Raw genomic sequence first — 27,214 nt, 5'->3', positions numbered from 1 at the left:
AAAATGAGCTGAAGTAAGCTTTTCACTGCCACTGGTCTGTCATTTCCCTCAAATGCTTTATTGTATTCATTCTCTTACCCTCCCACTCTTGAAACTTTCTCTCTGATGTCAAAACCTTTCAACACACCTCAGTTTCATTTCATCTGTTCTTCTCCTTTCTAAACCCCAATCAATATGTAATTTCAAGACTCTGAATCCAAATATCAGTATATTCTGACTGTTACTTTTCTAGATTCAGCTTGCCCACTCCTTTCCCTCTGGTGGACTGTGAGTTGATTACTCCGCTAGAGAGACACCTTCATGCTTTCCATCACATTCTCCCTCTGCCACTAAGATACCTAGAACTATGTAAGGAATGGCGCCTTCATTAATATCTTAGGGAATCACCTAGAAAGATTTTGAGATGTAATTAGAAGCCCATGTATATCCTCCACTTTGGTGAGTAATTGTGAAGCACATGCTGGAAATGAGCCTTTAGATACATAAAGCCTTGCTACTCAAAGTTGGTCCATGTACCAGAATCATTGGCATCACTTGGGAGCTTAGAACCACAGGATCTCAGGCCTCACCCCAGTTCTACTGAACCAGAAAATATGTGCCTATTAAAGTTGAAGAAGCACTGGCCTAAGGTACCAGACCACCGTGGGTCAGCAATTCACAGTCAAATAGTAGCAGACAGTTCTAAGGAAGGCCGGGGGTGAGATGGACCCTGGGTCTTGCAGTTGGGTGATCCTATTTTGAATTCCAACTGTACCTCTTGTAAACTATGATGCTCTGGACTAGGTGACTTACTCCCTCTCTCATGTAAAGTGGGGATAAAGTACTTGACCAGTCTACAATTATAAGGATGCTGGTTAAGATACATAAGTCAAGTACCTAACCTATAATGGGTAGAAGACCAATATTATCTGTCCCTTATCTAGACTTAGTTAACTCTGACTACCCAAATTCAATCCATTAGAGGAGTTTTAGCTACCCTAAGCTAAACCATACTATACCCACCTGAGGCAGATTCAAAATCCAAGGCATTTCCTAAGAGATTGTTAAAAAACACACATACCTATAAGCTAAAATTTTAGGGTGGATTTAGAATTACAAAAGGCATGTTCCCATTTAAGACTGTCTACTGAGCTATGCTCTGTGGTGTAATAAGGAGATGTCAGGTCCAGAGAATGGTGGGGTAGGCCACAGCTGCCTTGCATTCTGCTGTGCCCAGCCCACAGGCAGCCAAGGTGTGACTGCACAGGGGGTGAGGGCAAGAACTCTGGCTCACAGAGTTTGGTGATGAACCCACAGCTGCCTTGGAGGCATTACCTCTGGAATTGGGAGTTCAGTTTTAGAACCGTGGGAAGGTTCCAGATGAACAAGGTTCTCCCTGGGAGATCTCAATTCCATCTGTGCCTTGGGAACCTTTCAATCATCTAGGAGTGCCCTGGTTCTCTAAAACCAGCCTACAGCTAACCTGGTCATGGTCTTGGATTTCCTGTTCTCTACCCACCTATCAAGACTCATCATGAAGAAAAAGGCAGGGAAGACGATTGTCAGGTTGATGGCCACTCTCTAGATGACATAATTTTGTGGTTCAGATTTATGTCACTTCCTATTTCTCTTCAACTTTATTTTCCTAAAAGATTGGAAAGCTTGGTATGTTATTAATCCGATTACACATTTCTGGTGGGATTCATTTTTAAGTACTTCTGATATCCATTCCTGGGTTTGGAGATAGATTGTGTACATGCTAAGGACATTGCATTCTCTTACATGGCTTTATGTCCTCTATTAGCAAATAAACTATCTTTAGCCTAAACTTATAAACCTTTTACCTGCATAATTGTATTTCCTATGAATTTGTTTAGTAAGAATATAATCATCTTTTAATCTTTTATTTAATAAGCTATTTCTAATAATTTAAAAAATGTTTGTGCATTCATTCTTGAGCATTTAGAGTGAGAGGGGCATTGGGCTCAATGCTGGAACTACAGAGATGAATAAAGCAGTGTCTTCAGCTTCTGCCAGTCCAATAACAGCTCTCCAGTCATTTTCAAACATGAGTGATAATGGGGAAATTAATTTAATTAGGCTGTAGGCTCCTCGAACTTGACTACAAACTCATTAGCATAGTCACCAATGTATTGCTGATGCTTCAGTTTCCTGATAAATGTTGTTGAATGAATGGACCTGTGAGATATTGTGCCATTTCCTATGCAAATGTAGATGTAAGGTGAAGTCCCTCTCCTACTGATGCATTCATTGCCCCAACTATGACGTAGGGTGAAATTTATCTATAAGGTACTGGGTTATTAAAAGCCTTTTGCAAATGCTACAGCAATGAGTCACCACCAAGCCTGAATAACTTGATACAGAGGGACCATATCTATCCAGGTGCACCGGTCTGTGGGTACAGATATTAGGACACCATTCAGAAGCCACCCACACTGCTCATTATCTGAGGAGGTTGGATAAAGGAATTCATGGATCACAACCCTCTGGGGTTAGCAGGAAAACACAAAGCTCCAGAGGCAATCTCTTTGAAATAAAGTCCCTTCTTAGTGATGGGAGATGTATGTGTCTAGAGATGCCTGTCCCACTCTGGCCTCACTTTCTGGGCTTGTCTGTTCCTTCCTCGCCTCTCCTTCCCTCCCACCACAAGGTAAGAAAGAGCAAGTGATGCAGTCCATTCTCATCTGGGGCTCCTTAGCACCTACTTCTCCCTGTCATTAGGTAGAAAAGATTATTTCCCTCTGGATCCCCACACCCTAAATTGCCACTCTCACATCACCATTACCAGGACTACAGCTGTTGAGCGTGACACCTGACTCTTCTCCCCTGCGTAGTGGCAGGTTTTGAGGTTGCTCCTGAGGGAGCTCCAGGGGATCTGGGTTACTATGTTGGAGTGGGAGTGGGTCAGGGAAGTGAGGGAGTTCTCCATGGGGACTGCAAGCTGAGCTTCTGGTTTGTCTGGTTCTGTCCTGCAGGCATCATATTTGAAGACAGGTGCTTGGAATGAAGAGACAAGGAGGTCCTATCCCATACCCCAGGAGAACAGAGGGCCTCCATGAGCATCTTCCTAATCAAATTTGCTTACAGGCCAACTTCTCTGAGGCCACTGTGAGCCTGGCAACAGGTCAGTGGCACAAACCTTGATAAATGTACCTCTTACCTTCTGGTTTAACATGGACAACAGGCTTTACATCTTGCCAGTCAAAAGGATGAACCAGGGTGAGGCAGCTGCAGAGGCAGAAGAGCGCATGCAATTTGGGTGGCAACATCTCGGAAGCTGAGCAGTGGTTTCAGCTTAACCTTCTTCAAGGCAGATTATTAAAAGAAAAAAACAAAACAAAACATGCAATAAAGAGATTTAAATAGGCTGACAAATCATTGTTATTAGATACTAGTAATATGACTTTATAAATTACTAGAGGCCCAGCATGCGAAATCGCAGGAGACCTAGATCTGGCATGCTGCGGGACCCAGTGTCAAGTCCTGCCGGCACCGCAGGACCCATCAATGCACCTCCTGGTGACTGGTCTTTGGTTGTTACGGCGTTATGACCACTGAGTTTTTATTATATAGAAAAGCGAAGAAGACACTTGGAAAAAAAATGGCACATGCATTTTCTGGAATGGACTTTTGGTAGATACTAGGGAGGCAAAAATCCTTCACAATCTGTTTATAGAGCACAAAAACAATACTTTCAGGCTGTTATATTAGGTTTTTAGCCACTAGTTCTCTAACTGTGTAGAAGTCTAGTTTGATTACAAAGGAGAACATCCACATATAATGATTATAATATATTTCATAATAATAATATCCATAGGCATGTCTATCACATAGAAAATATTCAATAAGTGCAGGCTAATAGTCCCATCATAAATACAGAATGATTATATTGCTACAGCTGTGGCTGTGTTTGGTGTTGACATATTTGTTGTTATCTCTATAATCCTGCTACACTGAAGGCCTCCTTCCTGTCTCCAGTGCCTAATAGCAGGCCCAGTGCCATTGGTGTTGAATAAATGTTCCAACGAATAGAATATCAGACTCATGGTAATGATAAATTATATTACTACTGAGTTCATGCTAAGACCTTATTTGCTAATAACTATCTCATATTCGTGCATCACCTTTCCCCTTTAAAATTTCTTCCCTCATTTTTCTGAGGTGATGGAAATGGTCCAAGCCATTGCCATTTCTCACTTGAACTTTGGCAATAACCTCTAACTGGTCTCCCTGCCTTTACCCTTATCCCCATGCAGCCAGATTGATCACATCACTCCTCTGCTCAAAACTCCCAAATGGCTTTATATCACACAGAACAAAACCCACAGACCTAGTCACCTAGAAGGTTCTACACAGTCTGTACTCTATAGAGCCCCAAACTTACCCCAGCCCCTTTCGCATGCTCACTGCAACCACACTGGCTTCCTTGCCATTCAGCAAGTATATCAGGCACTCCCTGTCTGGCCGTGGGATCTTCACATGTGTCCCTTCCTCCAGGAAGGCTCTTTGGCCTGATATCCAAATGACTGGCTCCCTCACCCCTAGTTTCTACTTCCCTGTTACCTTCTCAGTGAGGCTTTCCCTGATCAATTTAAAACTACAACCCACCCCTCTTCTCCACATTAATACATGTCCTACCCCTGTCCCTGAGCTTTATTTTCTCTATAATATTTATCACCAACTAATATGCTCTAGACATTTTTGTTAATTATTCCTCTTTCTCTACTAGAAAGTCAGTCCTGTGAGGGTATGGAATTTTGACTGGTTATATTTTTTTCCTGTTGTATTCCCAGGCCCTAGACTAGTGCTAATAGCTAGTTGGCATAGTTATTCTGCAGAAAGATATATATGTAGACCAGTGTGTGGCACACAGGATCAGTGAGTAGCTGTGCTCCTGAGTAGCTGTGTGGTCCCCTACACTTCCTGGTCTTGTTTGTGGCTGGGTGGGGCCACTGGACTGATTTCTGACAAATGGGAATTTGAATGGAAGTGGTCTATTTGCCATTGGAACCACTAAGAGTCGGTATGTCTTCTCCACCCCTTCCTGTCCCTGATTCAGAAGCCATGTGTGGTTCTCAAGATGGAGGAAACCTGGGTCCCTGTCACAAAGAGAGAAGGGCCCCTGCCAATCACATGGCCTTTCATGAGTAGGAAATAGACCATACTATGTGTTTTTACTTTAAAACTAAAGTCCCAGTGCATGGATTTGTGCACTGGTGGGGTCCCTTGTCATGGCCTGCGGGGACTGGGCCAAAACCAGCAGTCCAACACCTACCGCTCCTGCCTGCCAGAGGGCTCATCCCGGCCCTGCTGTGCCTGCTGTGGGCACGTGTCCAGTCAGTCCCAACTGGAAGAGGTTCACACCGCCACAGCAGTGCTCACCAGCCATGAGCCCTGCATCGGCACCCATTGGTCAGCTGAGCAGCGCTCCTACTGTAGGAGCACACTGACCACCAGGGGGCAGCTCCTGCATTGAGCATCTTCCCCCTGGTGGTCAGTGCGTGTCATAGCAACCAGTCGATCAGTCGTTCAGTCATTTATATATATAGATGGCACTTAGTTGTTCTTCCTGTAAAGTTTGTTCACTAACTGAATAATAATGCTGCTGACATTTGAAGGCTTCTTATGTCCCAAGCATTCTGCACAGTTTCTGGCATGTTATCTTATTCAATCATGATCAAAACAGTCTGTGGGGGAGGTTTAATTATCCCCATTCTACTGATGAGGACACTGAAACAAGGAGAGCTGAATTAATTTGTCCTAATCAACCATCAAGGCTTGAACTCAGAATGTCTCAGTCCCTGCTTTAACCACAGTAGACCAACTCTGTGTAGCTCAATTACTGCTCAGTTGAAAACTACAATATTCTAAGTTAATAAATACAACATTTCATTTAATAATGCTAAGGTTTCAGGAACTTCTTGGGCTGAGAAGATGACTTAACAAAGAGTTAGAAATTGTTCCCCAGAGAGATGAGACCCTGTCTCATTGTTTCGCCCTGCTATATATTTAGAGCAACATGTTAGAAAGCTGCAGAGTACTATGTCTGAATCCGGGGAAATAGCTACTGAGTTTCCCAAGTAAACAAGAGAAGTTGAACTAAAGTCAGGCTGTCTGCTGGCCAGCTCCCACCACCACCCTCTGTCTACTGTCACAACTTGGTTTTCCACCAGATAACATCATCCACGGAAAGTATTTACAGAGTCATGAGCAGAAGACTTTAGAAAATTCCATCCGCGATGCTTATAGCCTATAACTGAATAAGAGTGTCATTCATCCCATTTGGAAAATCACCGGGGATGAAAACAAGAAAAAAGGAAGACAAAGTGAGTATATAAGATCAGCAGCGATTTTCAGGAACATCTCATGACCCAAAGGTTAGCTTACCCACGGCGACTTAGTATTCTTCACATCTTCCCTGTCAGTAACCTCAGGAAGAACTAGAGACAGCCAGTTGCTGGCAGGCCTCCCCCAAATCCTCCAAGCAGGACTGGGTGCTCAACCCTCTCCGTGTTTCCTCCCAGACCAGTGCCACGGCCATCACCTTTGATCCTCAGAGTGCAGCAGGGGACACTTAAGGCCAGGTGAAAAGGTGCACTAGAGTTCCCAATCTGACCCCACCCATGCTACAAATGCTCTTGGGGGAACTTTGAACGTACTGATTCCCGAGCCCCACCCCAGACCTACTGACTCAGAACCTTCAGAAGGCAGGCCAGCCATCTGCATTTTCGCTCTCTAGGGATTTTGGCACAGCCAGTCCTAAGATAAAGTGTTTAGAAACTGCTGCAGTGGAATAACAAGTACTAATCGTTGCGAGTTTTTCATCACCCTGCCACATGTGCTATCTGATCTCATCCTCTGAATGATCTAGTGATTAGCTGATTCATTCATTCATTCATTCATTCAATTGTTTATGATTTCATTTACTCAATTTTAAGAGTGCCTGTGTGTTAGTCACTATGTTTGGGATAAAAATATATTTTTTTTGCATGCTTAGACTATTTCATTATATTTTTAAATTTTTTATTTTTCAATTCCAGTTAACACACAGTATTATATTAGTTTCAAGTGTACAACATAGTGGTTAGACATTTATGTAACTTATGAAGTGATCACCCCAATAAATCTAGTATCACCCTTATTGACTACATTCCCAATGCTGTACTTTACATTCCCATGATTATTTCATAGCTGTCAATGTGTACTTCTTAATCCCTTCATCTTTCTCACCCATCCCCTCTTCACTCCTCCCATCAGGCAATCATCAGTTTGTTCTCTGTATCTATGAGTTTGTTTCTGTTCTGTTTGTTCATTTATTTTGTTTATTGGATTTCACGTATAAGTGAAATCACATGGTATCTGGCTTTCCCTGTCCTACTTATTCAACATAGGAGTGATATTTTTTTTACTTCAAGATCCCCCAGGAAAAGAGACTTTCGGATAATCACAATGAATGCTAAGCAGACAATTTACAAGACTTAGTGGAAATAAAGATCCAGTGGGCATAAGAGAACAGAAGCAAATATTAGCACCTCCGTTTTCCAGTTTGGGGGATGGAGATCAATCACACACAGAAAGGCCATGCAATCTGCCTGAGGCCCACAGTGAGCCTCTGGCGTGGGCAGGGCTGCGGCAGGTCTTCCTCCTTCCACCCCAGTCTACCGAGAGGTAGAAGGATCCAAAGGGGATCCCTCTCCTCCCTCCACCTTCCCAGCGCCACTAAATTGCCTTCTCCCACTGCCTCTGGTGTGCTTTGACAGATGGGAAAAAAGGCCAGGACTGTCTCCAGCTGAAGGCAAGACAGCTGTGCCCAAAACAGTAGACAACCATCACCAAAGCTTCCCTGAAGTCAGGAATGGAGGTCCACGCTGGGCCTGACTCCTCAAGAGCCTAAGGAGAAGACACTTCCCATGTCACCGCGCAGAGGCGCATCTGTCTAGGTAGTCAGACCACGGGGCCTCCAGCAGCTCAGAAGACTGCCTCTCCTTTGCTGGGGCAGCTTCCTGTGCACACCTCCACGCAGGCACTTTTTATGTCTCCTGCAATGCTGTCCACGGCATTGCTTCACCTGGGAGCTCCTCCAGGGCAGGGATTGGTCTCATTTGCCTTTTTCTTAACAAAGGGCTCAGTGTATAATAACCACTAGGAAATGCTTCTTGAATGAGAATGACGGATCCCGTCTTGTTTTTAATATGGGCTACCAGGTAGCCCAGAAACAGTTTCCAGATTACTTCACACCAGGCAGTGACTTCTCAATATGCCACTGAAGTGGGGAGTGGTCAAGTGCTTGGGCTTTAGAGCCTAGAGCCCAACTGCTTGGGTCTGAATCCCAGCCTTGCCACCAGTGTGACCTCCTATAACTATGGAAACCTTCTGTGCCTTATTCCCTGACCTGCTAAGTGGGGCTGAGGATGATGATAACGTTTACGCAGGGGTCAATGATAAATATATGTAAAACAGTGTTTTTGCATGTAGCTACCTGTAAACATTAGTACACGCACTTTGCATTCCTAGCATGCCCATCGCTTCTGGGTAGGTAGTTGCTCAATAAATGTTAACAAACAGAAGAGAAGACATTGAGAGAGGAACAGAAAGACTTAGTCATTGCTGACTGAAGTCACTTGTTGGTCATCATATACTTTGTCCTTAGGTGGTTCTGCTGAAAAGATCTTATGGGTTTCATTGAGGGCTGTAACTTCACTAAGCATGGGATCAGCACTATAATTAGCATTTTCCCTCCATTCCCTGGGAACTTTGTGTTCACTGCCTTTCTTCCTCTCTTTAGGCTGTTAGTGCCCTGGTAATGCCTGGGCACCCCTTCTGGTTTACCACCATGGCCTGCCTCCCCAAAACTTACCAAACGTTCCCCATTGCCAGCTCCTTATACTTGGCTGCCCAGAGGTACTGGTATACTCACGAGCCTTTCTTCAATAACTTCCAAATAACCGCCCTTTCTTTTAACCAAGGTCTCCTGGAGGCATCAAAGCTCAGGAAATTTACTCTAAAGACAAAAACCAGATGCTGTTGGAGTGAAATATTTTGAAGAAAAGAGGACTTTTCATGTCCTTTGGATCAGATTCCAGGAGCAGAATCCACCTGGTGCCCAGCACCGTGTCGCTGCCAAGCTCCAGACAAGAGCGAGTGAGGCTGTGCTGTGTCCTACATGAAGAGCTTGAATGATTCAGAGTATGGTTTGTGAGGTAACTTCTGTGTTTGAGGGAGGAGATAGGTAATAGACAATACTTATGGTGGGTGGGGAGGGAAGGGGGAACCTCAGAGCAAATAGTTTTGTTCTTGGAATGCCACCTGTGCTCATAAGGCAAGCAAAAATGGGACAATTGCTCTTTTCTGAAAGAAAGTTTTCTTTAACTCTGGGGAACCAGAAGCCAGTCCTCTCTCAGGAGGTTTGAGTGAAAGGGGCAGTTCTAGATAAGAAGTCCTTTTGAAACTAAATTACTGATGCTGTGTCAAAAGGCTGAAGAAGACATAAGACAATTTTGATGTCAGTCTTTTGAGTATATTTTGAGCATTTTCTCAATCAGTTTTACGTTTTCTAAAATCCTGAACGAGAACTCTTGGGACCAGGAAGAGGACTTGATGAAGCATGCTTCTGGAAGAAATGATGGGGAACTCAAGAGGTTAAAATGTTTAGCTTTCGTTATACAGTTAATAGGCTTGGTGATTAATGCACGTAGAAGGCTGTTGTTCCAGGAACAGAAATGTATGACTGGACCTACCAAGACTCCAGGACATCCGCAAGCAATTCGACCTTTGTGCCCCAGGTGTTCAAGACGGTATCTGAGCCACTGAGCTCCAGGGAGAGAATGTCAGCCACCCAGGACGCAGATAAAGGATCACCAGGCGGCAGATGAAGGGAAATCAAATGGCTGGACTGCAGCTTTTATCTGATGAACCTTTTCCCTGAATTACAAACCCCTTACCTAATTTCTCCTGAATCCCAAATGCCTTTTACCTACACTTTTCATGTCCTTATAAAAAAGGTCAACTTGAGATGAGATGAAAGAGGGTACATAACCATGGTCTTTTAGGGTATATAACTGTGGTCTGTTCAGGTCGCCAGCCATCTGAATAAAGCGCTCATAAAGAATCAATCCTCATCTCTACTCATTGGTTCTGGTAGTGACAGGCAGAAGGAACATGACCTTTCAGGTTTCAGAACCAACAAATGCTCCTGATTGACAAGTCACGGGCATCTGAGAGGAGACACAGGGATTGGTTTCCCAGTTGATCTTGGCTTAGTTGTGCTTTAATATTAGTAGAACTCTTAAAGATAAGCAAAGAAGTATTTTGACAGTAACTTAGACCTTCTGAATACAAATTCGATTACTGTTTAGGTAAGTTGTTGGAGAAGATCACGGAGAGGACAAGACCTCCTTCCTGTTGACCCTCAGGCTCAACCCAGGCTCCTCCCTGCCTCTCCTATTCTGGGAATGTGCATTCTGCTTGCCTTCCTCATGTTAGAAGCTGCCCAAGGACACAGCCTTGAGATAATAATGTGTGGTTGAAACCATCTGGACAGTACACGTGCCTAAACCCAACTAAGGCCTCTAATTAGTGGTTTGTGGTTATTAGGATGTCAAGAAACTTTAAGATTCTTGTGGGCGGGTGCTGAAATCTACTCAACTTGTGGCTGCTGAAGACAAGCTGAGTAGGTAAGTTCCCTTGCTTATTAAACCGCCACTTACCCGCCTAGAGTGGTCTGCTTCTCTCTGCGGTCTCTCCCTGCCTTCTGTATGTATGGGGCCTGGTTTCATATTCCACCTCAGAAGCTCCTGAGGTTGCAAACTAACAGAAATTTTAAGAGGTGATATGAGGATGTCAGATGGGTACTAAACTTCGGAGTGATCACTTTGTAAATTATATAAATGCTAGTAAGTTATACAAATGTTGTACACCTGAAACTAATATACTATTGTATGTCAACTATAGGTGAAAAATAAAAATAAAATAATCAATCAATAAAAAAATAAATAACAGGTGATCTGAGGCATAAATTACTTTTTTATTGACCACCTACTCTGTGCCAGCACTGTCTGGCGAGGTACTTTATGTAATCTCTGGACCTCCCAATAAGGAATAGAGTTGAACAGGTAGCATTACCTTCATTTTACAGTTAAAAACACTGAGGCTTTGAGAACTTGGCTGACTCCTGTGATTGACAGGTTTCAGAGGCTCGATCCACAAACCCAGCCCTCCGAGGTCAATGAGAAAAGACTATCAGTTAGCATGCTCTCATTTTTATTTAAATATATACAGTTATACACAAATAGGGGGGGAATATAGATGGATGTTAAGCCAGAATGTTCTCAGTGGTTATTATTTGAGTGGTGAAATTATAGGTGATTTTATTTTATATTTTTTTACATGTACTTTAAAAATTTTCAACAATGTACATGAATTACTTGAGTAGGTAAAAAGGCAAAGAAACAAAACCATAGCTCATTTCTTGGGCAATTAAATCCAAACAAACGGCTTCCTGTCAGAAACACATATTTTTCCGTGTATAAGATGTTATTTTTTTTCTAAAATCATTTCGATATATTAGGTCCAATTCAGAGGTAATATTGGATTTTGGGCTTTGCTTTGGAGCAACAATTTTGGGAGATAGGTATGCTTAGTTTCATTTTGAAAGTTTGGGGTAGGTATTTTTCCTTTAAAAAAATATTGGTTTGTGTTTATTATGATTTCAAATTAGTACTCATGAGCTAGGCATCATGCTTAGCTTTTAAGGAAATCCCAGTGTGTGTGATGTGGTTTGTATAGGTGTGTGTATATACTAGTGGGGAGGAGGAGGTGTAGGATGACAAATAAAAGAGAAATAACACACTTCAAAGAGTGCCTGGTTTTGTGGTTCAGATGACAATGGACATAACCTATTCTAATTCTGGTTAAACTACGAGACATTCATTTAATCCCCTCATTTTACAAACAAGGAAACTGAGGCTCAGAGAGGGGAAGCTATTTACCTGAAACCACACAACAAAGTAGTGGCCAAACTGGGATCAAACAGCTTGTTCCCTGGTCACCGGTCATCAGGTTTGCAACAGCAGTGAGTCCTGCCCTTTACTGAGGTGCATCGGGGCTCTTTTGTCGAGATCTGGACAATGAATATGGAAGCTGCCAAGGGCAATGGGCAGGGCCTGGGTTTGCAATCAGAAGGCTTAACTCTGGCCCAGTCACTGCACATGGGAGACCTAAATCTCCCAATGAGTGAAAGGGAATTAACCGTCCCTATCCCACAGGGTTGATGAAGTGAGGGGAAATGCCAGCATGGAGCCAAACACACCAACTCTCAATGAATGTCCCTTGTCCTGCTTCATCAGGAACAAGCTTAGCCACTGGGAACAAAATATACTAAGCTCCAAAGACTACTTTCTGAGAAAGGAAAGAGCCCAGCGATCTGCAAGTTGGTGAATTTATCCTGCTGAGTTTCCAAGGGAGCATCAGTGGTGCAGGCCCAGCTCCACCAGGTTGCTCTCCCTCTGCACCACGGACATTGGGACCAGGTAACACATTATTGCAAAAGTTGTTCCCTGCAGTAAGAATGTTTAGCAGCATCCCTGGGCTCTCCCCACCAGATGCCAGTAGCAGCACACCCTCTCAGTTTTGGCAAATAAAAATGTCTCCAGACATTTCCAAGTGTCCCCCGGGGGTGCGGGTGACAAAATTGCCACCGGTTGAGAACCACGTGGCTATGTGAAAGGCAAGCAGGCACAGAAAGGGGGCTACCTTACCTTGGAAGTGGGACAAAACCACATACCGAGAAACAAACAAGGTGGAAAACCATCTACTTTAAGAGAAATAACTGAAGAGTCCTCTTGCTAAACAGGTAGGTTAAACTAACAGTATACATAGTGTTTGTTTTGGTTTACGAAGGTATGTAAATTCCTTATTAATGTATTCAACTTGTGACTTACCGTATTTTTCCATGTATGAGATGCTATTTTTTTCTAAAATCATTAGACTGAAAATCGAGGGGCATCTTATACATAGAAGTCAGCCCAGGAGGGAGCCCCCCCTGTGCACAGCTGCCCAAACAGGCTTCCTCTAATCACAAGCCTTATTGTTACTGTCAGCTGGTGCCATAACTGGAGGTGGAGGTGGAGAGTGCACAGAGGCAACAGGGACCAGAGCATTCTGAGCCCATAAAAATCTCAAAAAATAAAAAGATAAATACCGGTATGTGATTGTCTTACTCTGCAAAATGCAAACTGAATGTAATCAGCTATGAAAAAGAGCATGGAAATAGAGCTGCAGAGAGACCATTTGGATCTCCTCCCACTGAGTGTATCATCAGACAGTAAAGAAAACAGGAAGAACAACTCCTTAAGATGCCAAAAAAGAAGGCCTTAAGAGGAAAACCAGCAAAATGTTTAAAATATTGATTTCTTAATTTTGGGTTGGAAAAGTGGGGGGCATCTTATACATGGAGGTGTCTTATACACGAAAAAATGTGGTACACACATCACCACACTTGCCTTGCATCTTATTCTCCAATTATTCTAGTTGGGGATCTTCCACCCTGATGCCTTTGCTTGTTTCACAACCAGGAGCATGTGCCCCTTCCCACAATTTATTTTTATTGATTTCAGAGAGGAAGGGGGGGAGAGAGAGAGGGAGAAACATCAATGATGAGAGAGAATCTTTGATTGGCTGCCTCCTGCATGCCCCCTACTGGGGATTGAGCCCACAACCCAGGCATATGTCCTTGAGCGGAATCAAACCCAGGATCCTTCAGTCCGCAGGCTGATACCCTATCCACTGAGCCAAACCAGTTAGGGCAGGGTGTTTACTTTTTTGCACAGTATATTCTACCACAATAGCCTATGCACAAGACCATCCACTAACCTAACCATCTGTCTATCCATTCAAGCATTTACTAAGCAGCATCCATGTACCAAGTACTGAGTGCTAAATATACTGCTGGCTTATATGATAAACACACTGAACCCCATGCAGGAAAACAATGAAGCAAGGGCTCCAAAGCTTTGGGGAAATTTTAGTCTCGATGAATTTACTTAGAATATTTCAATTAGAAAAATCTTCAAATGAATTAGTCTAATCAATATGCATGAATTTTATGTTGGCCTAGTGTTGTCTTTACCTTGAATTACAAACAGAGGATGAGTATACTACAGTATTTGTGGTACTTGAACCTTCTATAGATCTTAATTCTGCTTTGGCTAAGTGCTGAGGAAGCACGGAGAGAGCCATCAGTTTTTTAAATGCAACTTGGAGTTTGAGATGTTTGGATAGATGTGACTTCAATGTGGGTACAAAGGAGGATGGTGAGTTCTGGGGTGGGCAGTGCTGGAAGGTATGGAAAGCCTTCCTAGAAGAGGTCACACTGGAGATGTCTCTGAAAAGGAGCCTTAGCTGACTGACTTGGCTTGATGGGAAGAAGAAGGAAGACATTTTACAGAAAGGACACAAGGATGCAGGCTGGGAATCAGTAAGAGGGGTGGTAGGAGACGTTAGGAGATGGGTGTTGGGAGGAAGGAGGTTGGAGGCAAGAGCAGGAGCCAGAACACAAAGACCCTTACACGCAGCACATCTGAGTGTGGACCCTTGCCCCACAGGTCATTTTCCCACTGCGCCCAGCACTGAGGGCCTTTCTCTCACCAGAGGGACAATGAATGTCTGCAGGAGTGACTTTAGCACTGCAGAAGGGAGTCTCCGCGTGTCCCTAGTCCAATGACATGTGTATGTGTGTGCATGTGTATGGTGGGAGGTCAGTAGCGGGCCGGAGCCTCACCTGCTCACTGGGCTCACAGGTGTGCCCACAGTCTCCGATCAGCTCAGCTTGTGCCTCGTGATTTCATGGCAGCCCCCTCTTTACACTTTAGCTCACCTCTCTCCCCATGACGTTAAAGTCTTCTCTCCTCCACCCCGTTTTCCTATTCCTTACAAATGAAGATCTGAAAACATCCTTCTCAGAGGAAAACAGAGAACATCTTCTCTTTGCCTTCGGTTCAGTTTTGAAGCACAGGTTGCCCCTCCTCCTCATAACCAGCTCTTGGTCCCAGGCTTCAGCCTCACCCTTCCAGAGTCAAGGGCAACATCAGCTTCTTCCCCCAGTGCCTCCTCAGCACCCACAGACCATGCTCATCCATATCATTACGCTGCATTTAATTCATGTCACTTTTAAACATTTAAAATATTTTCTTGTCCATTTTCTTTCCCCAAATAGATTGAAAATGCTCCTGAGAAATGTCCAATATCTTTCTTCTTTTTTTTTTTTAAAAAAAAATATTTTATTGATTTTTCACAGAGAGGAAGGGAGAGAGACAGAGAGTCAGAAACATCGATGAGAGAGAAACATCGATCAGCTGCCTCCTGCACACCCCCCACTGGGGACGTGCCCGCAACCCAGGTACATGCCCCTGACCGGAATCGAACCTGGGACCTTTCAGTCCGCAAGCCGACGCTCTATCCATTGAGCCAAACCGGCCTCGGCAATATCTTTCTTCTTTTTATATTTCTCACAGTTCTATGATGTGCCTAGCAGGCACTTAATAATACATTCCTCTGGTTTCAATGAGAAAAATCTACAAATGAATTAGTCTAATCAATATATGCATGAATTTTATGTTGGCCTAGTGTTGTCTTTTTTAAAAAATATCTTTTATTGATTTTTTACAGAGAGGAAGGGAGAGGGATAGAGAGTTAGAAACATCGATGAGAGAGAAACGTTGATCAGCTGCCTCCTGCACACTCCCCACTGGGGATGTGCCCGCAACCAAGGTACATGCCCTTGACCGGGATCGAACCTGGGACCCTTCAGTCCGCAGGCCGACACTCTATCCACTGAGCCAAACCAGTTAGGGCCCTAGTGTTGTCTTTATCTTGAATTACATACAGAGGATGAGTATACTATAGTATTTGTAGCACTTCTCTAGCTTTATTTCTTATATTTGCTATTTTCTTATTTTGTGTGATTTTATTATAAGTAACATTTTGGGGAACATGTGCAAACGTTTCCCATGTTGCTAAAATGAAAACAGTGCGTCTTGGTTTTATGAACAAAGAACTACTCTGTATGGCCACGAGTCCCCATCCTCCCTGGACACTGGAGTCTTTCATCTTCAGATGGTCATTGAGATCTGAGAGAATGACCACAAGGGATTCTGACTCTGAACACAGAGGAATAATTCATAAAAAGTCTTAACTCTCAAAGCAATCTTTCCACAGAAAATGAGCTAGCTAGAAATGCATTCATATTTGAGAACCAGGACCCTGAAAAGACTAATATTTATTTTGGACATTTAGAACTGATGAGTCCAAGGTGACAACACTAAAACTCTTGATATACAGCCTTCATTATCATAACCTATGAAAACCCATTATTCCCACCACCAGCCAATACAAAATTTTCTAGCTGGCCACAGAGAGCAATAACTGGTAACCCCAAATCCAGAACACAGAACTTACCCATTTTTTTTAGATTTTTTCAATTACAGTTTACATTTGATATTATTTTGTATTAGTTTCAGGTGTACAGAATAGTGGTTAGACAATCATATACTTCACAAAGTGGTTAATCTGTTCTTTACCAATACAGAATTTACCAAAGCAAAGTCAGCAATTCTAGTGGAAGTATAAATGGGTTTACTGATTTTTTGGAAGGCAATTTGGGAACCCTTCGATTGCTCATATTCTTTGACCTTTACATGACATTTCTGAGATCAGCACACAAAAACATCTTATACACATGAAAGTAAGACCCTAAAAATGTAGTGTGCTATGGAGTTTATTCCAACTCTATTTATAAGAGCCAACACACACACATATACACATGGAAACCATACAGATGTTAAACAATAAAAGAATATCAATGGGATTTTATTGTTATTTATGTGATAATTACAAAGTAATTCTTTATGATTTAGGAAACTGTTTACAATGCAATTTTATGTGGAAAAAGATATAAAATTGCCATGCAAAAATTCACACTAAAAAGACATTAATATAATAAGGGTGATGGAATTATGGGTGTTTCTCCACTATGTTTTATATATTTTACAATATAATGTAATGCTTTACTAATAAAAAATCATTTTAAGAGGATATTTAAGGAGTATTTGTATGACCATGAAAAGTGATTATGTTTAATATTTAGTAAAATGTTGTGTAAAGATTTAAGAGAATTATCCGTGATCCCAGATACATAAAAGAAGAGGAGACAAAAAGAATAAGAAGAAACAAAACAAATAAATAACAAATATTTTAAAAGTTTATCTTCTTTAGAGAGTTTTGCATAGTTAGAAACTAAAGGTAATTTTTTATCTTCCCCTCTACTTTTCTCTTTTCCACAATATTAAATCAATGAGAATATCTATTTTTAAAAAATCAATAATGATTTAAATACTAAAGGTGGAAAATAATTTTTTTAATTTTGGCTCCTTGACCACTAGATAAAATACCATCCTGGGAGATCAAGAAGATCTTTAAATGAGAGGTCATGTCCTATTTCAACCAATTTAGAAGTAAATATCTTTTTGTCTTTCGTCTGTGGACTTTGTATCTACCACTGAAACCACGGTTTCCTATGTGCTCCTCAATTCTCAGCTGAGATCTCCATATGCACTACCATGACCTCTGCAAATCCTGTTTCCCCCCATTTGTCTGTCACTGTTAAATTCTCATCATAGGCATCATGTCCCTTTTGAAATAAAAGATAAACCAAAACAGTAGGTAAAATGTCCATTCTCAAGACCAGAATGTCTGTCAAGAGATAATGAATACTAAGACCATGCAAAACCCACTTCTGGCAACAGATAAGGGAATGGGCCTTAAGTCTTCTGTTACCGGTGAAGAGAAAGAAAATGCTCTTTCACAAGTATCAGTGATCTCTTTGTCAAATTCTTTCTGATTAACTTTTGGAATGGGAGGATATGACAGGCAGAATAATGAGACTACTCCACCTGCTTACCCCCCCAAAAAGAGTCCACACCCTAATCTCCAGTACCTGTGAATATGTTATGTTACATGGTGAAGGGAAATTAAGGTCCCAGATGGAATTAGGGTTGCTAATTAGTTGAATTTAGAGAGATTATCCTGACTATCCAGGTGGGCCCAATATAATCACAAAGGCCCTTAAAAGTGGAAGAGAGAGGCAGAAGAGGAAGTCAGAGTGATCAGATGAGAGAAAACTCAACCCACTATTGCTGGCTTTGAGGATGGAAGAGTGGGGCCATGAGCCAAAGCGTATGAGTGGCCTTTCTGGAGAAGGTGAGGAGGCTCTGGAAAGGAATGCAGCTGCCGGAAAACACATACATTTTAGCCCATGGAGGCCATTTTAGACATCTAACAGAACTGTAAGATAAATTTGTGTTGCCTTAAGCCAATAAACTTGTGATCAATTGTTATAGTTGCAATAGAAAACGAATACAGAGCATAGAAAGTTACAGAATGAGATCAGAGAGCAAATAACAAACCAATTTACTTTTGACTAAAGCCAATGAAAGGGATTTCTTAAATCTCAGAATTGACCCCGTACCAAACTGAATGATTAAAAAGATAAAATCTTCTGCTTTGGTTGTTTCACAATAGGATGAAGGCAGGAGACTGTCAATCTTGCAGCCCTGATTTCTAAGCAATTTATTACTACTTTTCTATCATAGTATCTTCTGTTGTTATTTAACATGTAACATTACATATTTGTAGTTTACAAATTCAAAAATTACAGAAAGGTGTAACTCTGAAAGTCCAAATTTCTGTAACTTTACATGCATTCCCTCCCCTGATCAGACACAGTTTCATATTATGGAAACTCCTGCTCCTAATTAGATGTAAAGGACCTCACATACATTTTTCTATAACAATATTTTTAAAGCAACTTATACTCTTGCTTGATAAGGAAACACTATTTCCTTATGAAACAGGCCCAAGGCAGCTAGAACATCATCCTATAGTAGTGATGCTCAACTGGAGCAGTTTTGCTTTCCAAAGATATCTGGCAAAGTCTGGAGACATTTTTGATTGTCACAACTGGGAGTGGGTGCTACTGGCATCTGATGGGGTCTGGCCAGAGATACTGGTAACCATCTACAGCAGGACAGCCCCCATGAGAAATGCCAGTGATGTTGAGATTGAGAAACCCTGGTCTAAGGGATGCCGGTGAAACAAAATATTTATTTCATTCTGAAACAGGCGACAGGGAGGCAGATGCCTGATCAATACAAGGAAGAACTTTTTATCAATCAGGCCATTTGCGATGTATACCTCGCAATGCAGAGTTCTCTGTCATGAGGAGAATTCAAACACTGCTAACTGGTCCCCTGCCAGGTGCTGAAAAAGTGATGGGTGCATGGGTGTGGCTGGACTCTGAGGTTCCAACTTCATCTAAGAAATGATTCCTTTTAAAAGCATTGACAAAAATGCCCTTACTTTGTACTTGTTAATATTGAAAGTAGGAAAGAGAAAAAACCTACTCTATCAATATTATTTTTCTCTACCATGTGAGCTACGGAATAAAACTTAGTCTGGACATTATCTCAGATGTAGACCATCTAAGTGCCTTCTGCAAAAGGGTCTAATGCCTCTTATCTTGGGAAGTAGACACAACTCTTGTGAAATCATTTCACAATCTAAGAAACGCCATAAAGGTCAAGAAAGCAAAATAAGCAGTTCCCTATTGCGGTAATAAAACGGCTGTTTGTAAGTCCAAGTACCTAAATGCTGCAACTCAAATAATATGGACCAATTCTACTTACATTTTTTAAATGGGGACTCGTCTGCATCCAGTTTGCAAATGTCCAGATGTCTGGCGCCCTGTCCAGCTTAAAAGCCGCAGACGCTAAGCGTTTTCTAAGATCGCTGAGCAGTTTGATGCTATGCTGGAAGCATACTGGGACATCCCACACCAGTTAAAGCCCTTCTTATGCAAGTGTTGGGGTTTTAGGGACATTAATAATAAAAATAAAAATAAAAAACTGAGTCAAGGGAACAATAACCCAACAATAACTAGACTGTTGAGGGAACAAGGCAGAAAGTCACATGAGGAGATGAAGGAACCAGGGATGTTTACTCAGGGGGAAACCAGAGAGTACATGACAGCTGCAAACTTATGGACAAGGATTTATTCTACTGGGATCCAGATTGTAGAACTTGGTCAGAAGAAGCCTTGCAACAATTACCATATTCTCTTTATTAGAGGAGCAGCTTAAGCACAGGTCTGGGGACTACCAGCAAAGATCCTGAGAAGGGATTCCTGCATTGGATGAGGATGAAAGTGGAACAGATAGACTAGAGAACCATGAACCTCAGGGTTAAGATCAGAAGACTATGAGGGCAGGCAGGCAATGTAGATGAGTTAAACAGGACCTGTGTAACAGAAAAATCACTGGTGGGGACTGTGGCAAATGGGACCATCAAAAAGGGAGTCACACCACTCTTCAGTAGCTCCATGTCACCAGGCCTCCTAGTTTATTTTTCAAGAAAAGCTGGAAGACTATATTCATATGTACAATCTACTGATTTATAAAGGATAGCAGCTAATTCAGCATTTCATTTCAAAACATGTAACTCAACAGAACAGATGAGTGGCCTCCAAGCAGAACATGAACCTCTTCCTTAAAAATGCCCCCAACCACCGTCATTCCGAAGAGATGAGGGTGGTAATTACCAGAGGAAGGAACTTGCACAGACCCCAGAATTACTGTCACTTTTTTGTCTGCAATTTGAATCACCAGACTCGCCACTTTGAACTGAAATTCAGAACCACTGACCAATAAATAATGAATGGGCCCTGGCGAGCGAAGATAACCAAGAGACAATTAAGTTCCTAAAAGCCGAGTCTTTCCCTGCACACCATGTAATTGAGGAAAGGCTTCCATTTGCTTGTAAACAGAAACATCTCATTCTAGTGAATTGCATGTCAAAATGAGGCAGGAAAGAGAAACAGGGTTGCCTCATTGTGGTAGTAGGTGCCCTGTTGCTGATGTCATCACAACCCTAGCCTGTAAACAACATTGAAACTCTTCCCTGGCCCTCTTAGTCAGTGATCAACTAGGGAAGGTTCAAGAGCTTCCTTTGAGAGAGAATGCCTCACTAAGGGAAACAATCCTATTCAACTCTGGTTCACAGCGCTCTCCAGAAATCCTGCAGGCACGTATAGGTTTTCAATTATCAAGAGACCTTTGCCCAACAGATATCTGTGCACAGCAGTATTCGGGACAAAGGCAAAGCTGCTAACTCTTTTCTGTATTTTTTTCTTCCAATTCCAAGCTTCAAATACTCTATTTTGAATTTTACCTAAACACTTTCAACTTCTAAAAGTAGGATGGCTATCAGTTTAACATTAATATTACAGCATTTTATGATGATGTTGTTGCTGTTTTTTAAAATTTTCTATTGATTTTTAGAGAGGAAGGGAGAAGAGAGAAACATCAATGTGAGAGCATACTATCCATCAGCTGCCTCCTGCATGACCCCTATTGAGGATCGAGCCCTCAACCTCAGTATCCAAAGGTCAACCCTTTGGTGCCCAGGACCATGCCCAACCTCCTGAGCCACACAAACCAGGGCTATGATGGTGTGTGTTATAGGTAGCTCTTAGGTAAGGGTTCCCAATACTCGGAACAGAGTAGAACATTTTTTATGCATAATAAGTTACATTATTTGGAAAGAATAAGATACATTTAAAAAGCATTGACATTTATTATAAAAATTTTGAAAATTATGCACAGGGAATTCAAAGTAACACAATATTAGCAAATAATCTATACTAATAATAGAGGAATATGCAAATTGTCTGGGATGCTGTCACAGTAACAGTAACAACAGAACAGAAGGCTGTGTGGGGTGACAAGGCTGGCAGGGGGGTTAGTGAGAGATGACCAAACAACTGAACAGCAGGTTGCGTGGGGTGACCAGGCCGGCAGGGGAGGGCAGTTGGAGTGAGATCAGGTCAGCAGGGGAGCAGTTAGGCATCAATGAGGCCAGCAGGGGAGCGGTTAGGGGGTGATCAGCCTGGCAGGCAGAGCAGTTAGGGGCAATTAGGCAGGCAGGCAGGCAGGCAGGCAGGCAAGCAGTTAGGAGTCAGTGGTCCTGGATTGTGAGAGGGATGTCCGACTGCCAGTTCAGGCCTGATTCCACAGGCCTAAACCGGCAGTTGGACATCCACCCAGGGGTCCCAGATTGGAGAGGGTGCAGGCCGGGCTGAGGGCCACCCCTCTCCCATGCACAAATTTCATGCACCGGGCTTCTAGTGATAGTAATAAACTCTTACATTACCCTTAAGAGCATATTCACTAGTGTGTTTGTTTTTACAAAATATAGCAATGTCATCCCCATTGCGTAGACGGGAAATTTGAGAAACATTAACTTCCCACTTTACCTCTAAAAATATCTTCTGCCCACCTACTGCTTCCACCCTCCACTAGATTGCTACCAATAAAAACCCAGAGCTGGTCTCCTTTCTCCCTGTTACCCATTCTCCACATAGCACTCAGAGTTACCTCTGAAAAAATGTAACTATCTTGTCATGCCTCCGCTTCTGGCTTCTTACTGCTTGTAAAGCCCAGAACGCTTACCTCAGCCGAGGAGGCTCTGCAGGACCTGGCTCCTGCCCCCCACCCTCACTCCTTCCTTCTGGTTCTCCTCCTCCCTCCTCACTCTAGCCACACTGCCTTCCTCCCAACTGTGCCTGGAACATGCCAAACTTGTTCCCAGGACTGTGCACTTGTGGTTCCATCCACAGGAACTGTCTGCCCATCTTCTGGGGACTCATCTAAAGGCCATCTCTCAGAAAAGCTTCTCCTCAAAACCCAATTCAAGAAGCCCAGCCCCTCCCATCTCTCTCTCTCTCTCTCTCTCTCTCTCTCTCTCTCTCTCTCTCACTCACACACACACACACACACACACACACACACACACACACCACGATATCTACCACGGCACTTTTCTTTTTCTTCAAAGCTTGCAGTACTAGCAGACTTTACCTGCTCATCCCGCAATTCGAGAATGTGAACTCCGTGAGAACAGAGCCCTACCTGTCTTAATCACACTGCTCTGTAGTTAGTGCCTGGAACATGGTAGGTGCTCAATAAATATTTCTTGAAGTCAGTGAGGGAGTGAACAAAGTTTTCACTAGGAATCACTAGCCCACTTAATTCAACCAACATCTATTTGTATGAGTACACTTTTCTTTCTCCCCCACTGCTAAGTTTATTTTTTAAGAGAAACTATAAGCCCATATATATATTAGACTGTTTCTATTAGTGTGTTGTATCTGTAAAATGGTCAAAGTGACAGTGAGGGTACATAACAGGTGCTGGCTTCACAGAGAAAGGCAGTGAGAATCCACTGTTCATCTCTTAAAACCACAAAGCTTCCACAGAATTCCAGAACAATATGACTTTTGAGCTCAATGTTCCCCCTTCGACGTCCCGTCACTCAATACTTTCTCTTCAGTGTTTCACTTTTATGGAATTTTCTCAATGCCTCAAGAGTGTGATCAATTATCCTGGGTGTCAAAGAAAAAAAATCAGGCTTGCCCTGGCCAGTGTGGCTCAGTTGTTTGGGTGTCATCCCATGCACTGAAGGGCTGCAAGTTCCATTCCAGGTCAGGGCACATGCCGAGGTTTCTGGCTTGATCCCCAGAGTGGCAGGTGGGGAGGGCATGTAGGAGGCAGCCCCATCCATGTTACCCTCTCATATCAATGTTTCTCTCTCTCTCTTCCTCTCTAAAAATCAATGAAGAATCTTAAAAAAACAACAACAAAAAAAACAGGCCTAAACCGGCAGTCGGACATTCATTAAGATGATCCAAGGTATAAATAACCTAATGATCACCTTCCTTTCCAGGAAATATCCATTTTCTGGGGTGTCCGGGAAAGGCATATAGATGCCTAAACTCCAGCTGACTTTCCCAGGGGTCCCACTCCAGTTGCTCAGATACCTAATCAGCATTTTCCTTAATGCTCTTGTGGTGAGAGCCTCAAAGAGGATGGAAAATTGTATCACCCCCAAATCTAACCGTCCCCAAATCTAACCGTCCCCAAATCTAACCCTGTGAGGGCACAGACATAAAGTGGAGAGGAAATGAGGAACCGGCTGCTCAGGCTTCTATTTTTTGTTGTTGTTTTTTTTGGGGGGGGAACAGTTGGTGTGCTGGGCAAGCCCGTTCACACCTCAGAAGGGATGTTTCTCAATTGTCCCTGTTGCTCAGCCACCCATTTGACAATTCCTCCCTACTCTGCTCCTCCCTCACTGTCAGTAGCTCTGCGGACACTGGCAGGCCTGGTGATAGTCTGTGGTGGCAGACTGTGCTGTCAGCCTAAGGAGGAAGGGCCCATTTCAATGAAGAGCATCATCACACTGTCCCCAGCAGCAACTCCTGCACAACTGTCTGGGGAAGAGAGAGAACCCTCCGTGCCCAGAGGCAGTGAGTGGAAGCCGCAAGCTGGAAAATGCCATGTAGGTGGGCTCTCTCACCTGGGCCACCAGGTCGCCCTCTGCGAGGACATCGGTCCTCATCCTGGCAGCTCCATCTCCTTCTTAGGGATCAAGCCAATACTTAATGCCCTGATCCCCGAGTTCCATGTTAGCCTGAGATTTGGTCCTGAGCCTTTTGGGATTGTCAACACTTTGAAAGACGCATTTTCCTGCTCTTATTCACATACCAGTGTCCCAGCTCAGCATTCTCGTTTGGGTCAAAGGCAATTTGTGCAAGACCGATTTGTTAATACAAGTCCCTCCCAAATCTGAGCCTGTGTGAACTTCAAAGGCAGCAAGCTCCCTTCCTGAGCCCCCACACCTCTCCCTCCTCCTCCCGCATCACCTTTGCAGCAGCGCCAAAAACCACAGGTCTGACGGAAAGCCCGACCTTTTTGTTTTTGGAGATAGAATCTTCCAGTAGAAGCTCCAGGGAATGATGGGGAAGAGCATATTCGCCGCTTCCAGGTTTTGTTTGACTTTTAAAAATGAATCCCCTCCGGCCCTGGGTAGAGCGGCGCATCCCTGATCTCACGGGGCCCCCGGGGGGGGGGGGGCGGAGCGGGGGCGCTGTGGGGTGTGAGGAGTGAAAGAGCCCAACAAGCTTTGTTTTCGTAATTCTGGTCCCAAACAGCGCCTCAGAACTGGGTTGATGCAGAAGCAATACTCCCAAAGGGAGGGTTTTGCTTTGCTTGTTTTGTCCCCGGGAGAGACCTATTGATCAGAAAACTCCTCAGGCTCCCAGTTCCTTGGGCCTGATTCTCCCTTTCGGGACCGAATTCTTTGGGTTTCTTCCTCGGGAAAAGGTGCGGGAGACAGGGTTCGAATTCAGTGCCGCCGACCGCAAACATCCCAGCGCAGTCCCCCAGCTCCTAGGCGCTCCTAGGTCTCTGCCCCCCGCGCGGCGCCGGTCCAGCCCGAGCCCCGCGGGCCCCGCACCTCTCCCCTGGCTCCCGCCTCTCCCCCGGGGTCCCGCCTTACCAGGCGAGCTGCTCCCAAGAACCCGGGACCTGGGTGCGTTCGCGGCGCTCAGACGCAACCCGAGCGCGTCTTTCGCGGCGGCTGCTGCCAGCACCGCGGGTCTCTGCCAGCAGCAGTCACCTTGGCTGCGGGGCGGCCGGGCGTGCGGCGGACGAGTGGGCAGCCCACAGGCTTTGCCCCAGGTCCGTCCCGTGCTGTTTTATTGCCCCAACTTCTCCTCCCCCAGCTGCAGGAGGAGGGGCCGGGGAGGAGCGTGTGGCCACCAGCCGCCCACGAGCAGAGGCGGTTTGGGATGCGAGGGTGCGCAGAGCACCCAACACCCTCCCCAGGGCCCGGGATCCCGCGACCTGGACTCCCGGACTAATGTAACGCGCCCCGGATGGACCCAGACAGCGCCTGGGAGGGGTTGCTGTGCCCCCCCCCCCTCCCCCAGTTTCTGTTCTCAGACTCCGTTCTGATTCAGAGATCTGTTCCCTGTTTGGTTCGCCCCACATCCATCCAACCTTGCTTGTCTCTCTAGATTCCCTCCGCTTGCATCTGTAATCTGGTATGCCCTGCGCATTCCGCATTCGGGTACACTGTAGGGTGGACACCGAGTCAGAACTGGGCAGACTGTGCTGTGGTTGGAAAGACTGCCACGGGGTTGGTTTCATTTCTCCGAGGGAGTGCAATGCAAGGCGATCAGAACGAGCGACCCTTTAATACAGTTCCTCCTGTTGTGGTGACCCCCAATTTCATTGTTACAAATTGAACATAATGAAAGCATAGTGATTAATCACAAAACGGTATGTAATTATATATGTGTGTTCCGATGGTCTTAGACTACCCGGGTGAAAGGGTCCTTCAACCCCCAAAGGGGTCACGACCCACAGGTTGAGAACCGCTGGCTTAGGGGGGAATGGTGTAAGAGGGGCCATCTCATAGCTCAGTTTAATCCCAGTTATTTGTAGTTTAAACTGAAATCCCCTTCCCCATTTCCCAATGCTTTCTCCTCAATCCACTTTCCAAAAAAAGCATATTTATTAAAAGTGTCCGTTAGAGACTCAGGGAACATAGTTTGAAATTTATGCCTGGTGTTATTAAAGTTTGCATTTTTTTCAATAGTGATTTTTGGGAGGGTGATGGAAATGTAAATGAAATTTATTTTTATTCCAAGGACTCATGGATTATAGCTCCTTTCTCCCACTTACGAGTGCTTTGACCTTGGGCAAATTCTTTATCGTTCCTGCTTCTCAGTTTCCTCATCACTATCAGGGAGATAATCAAAGTCCATCCGTCAAAGTCACCTTGTGGGAATAAAATTCAAATGCAGGTGAAATACTTAGGGTGAGCATGGCTCATGGGCAACATTCAACACTTATCTAACAGCAATACCTATAAGGAATCAGTGACATGAAACGGATGCATGAAAAATTAAATAAAACTACATTAGCCTAATGACATTTTCCAGTACTGCCTGAGAGAACCTCCTGTGTAACCATCTGCCTCCAGAATATTAATCTGAAAGGGTACATGCAATCTGAAAGGCTACCCAAGAGATCTCTAAGACCTTCCTGCCTTTGGCCTTAAGTTGAGAAGCAGCATGAGACTGCATCACATTGAAAAAGATGGTGGGATTTGAAAGCAGGTCCTGAAGGCAAGTAGGAAGTATTTTATTTACTTGTCCCAATGCCAGCTCTATGCCTCTTCCGTCACCATCAGATCATATTCCTTGAGGCTGTCCGAGTGGCTGGCATTTAGCAAGTTACTGCCTGGAGAAAATACCCAGTGTAGG

The 27,214-nt window shown here is 43.8% G+C and overlaps 1 protein-coding gene across 1 annotated transcript in view; it reads right to left on the bottom strand.

The window, feature by feature from the left end:
• The window catches only part of PLA2G7 (phospholipase A2 group VII), a 41,987-nt gene extending 16,345 nt beyond the window's left edge, over window positions 1-25,642 (bottom strand). The window contains exons 1-2 of the mRNA XM_036317239.1: window positions 25,441-25,642; window positions 3,161-3,303 (exon numbers count right to left, since the gene is read on the bottom strand). Coding sequence (XP_036173132.1) covers window positions 3,161-3,269 — 109 coding nt within the window. The 5' untranslated portion in view covers window positions 3,270-3,303; window positions 25,441-25,642. The remainder of the gene's footprint in view (window positions 1-3,160; window positions 3,304-25,440) is intronic.
• Window positions 25,643-27,214: the final 1,572 nt, after the last annotated feature.

The sequence above is a fragment of the Myotis myotis genome, unplaced genomic scaffold, assembly GCF_014108235.1.
Source record: "Myotis myotis isolate mMyoMyo1 unplaced genomic scaffold, mMyoMyo1.p scaffold_m19_p_7, whole genome shotgun sequence".
Taxonomy (NCBI): domain Eukaryota; kingdom Metazoa; phylum Chordata; class Mammalia; order Chiroptera; family Vespertilionidae; genus Myotis; species Myotis myotis.
This window is presented reverse-complemented; position numbering and strand designations above follow the sequence as displayed.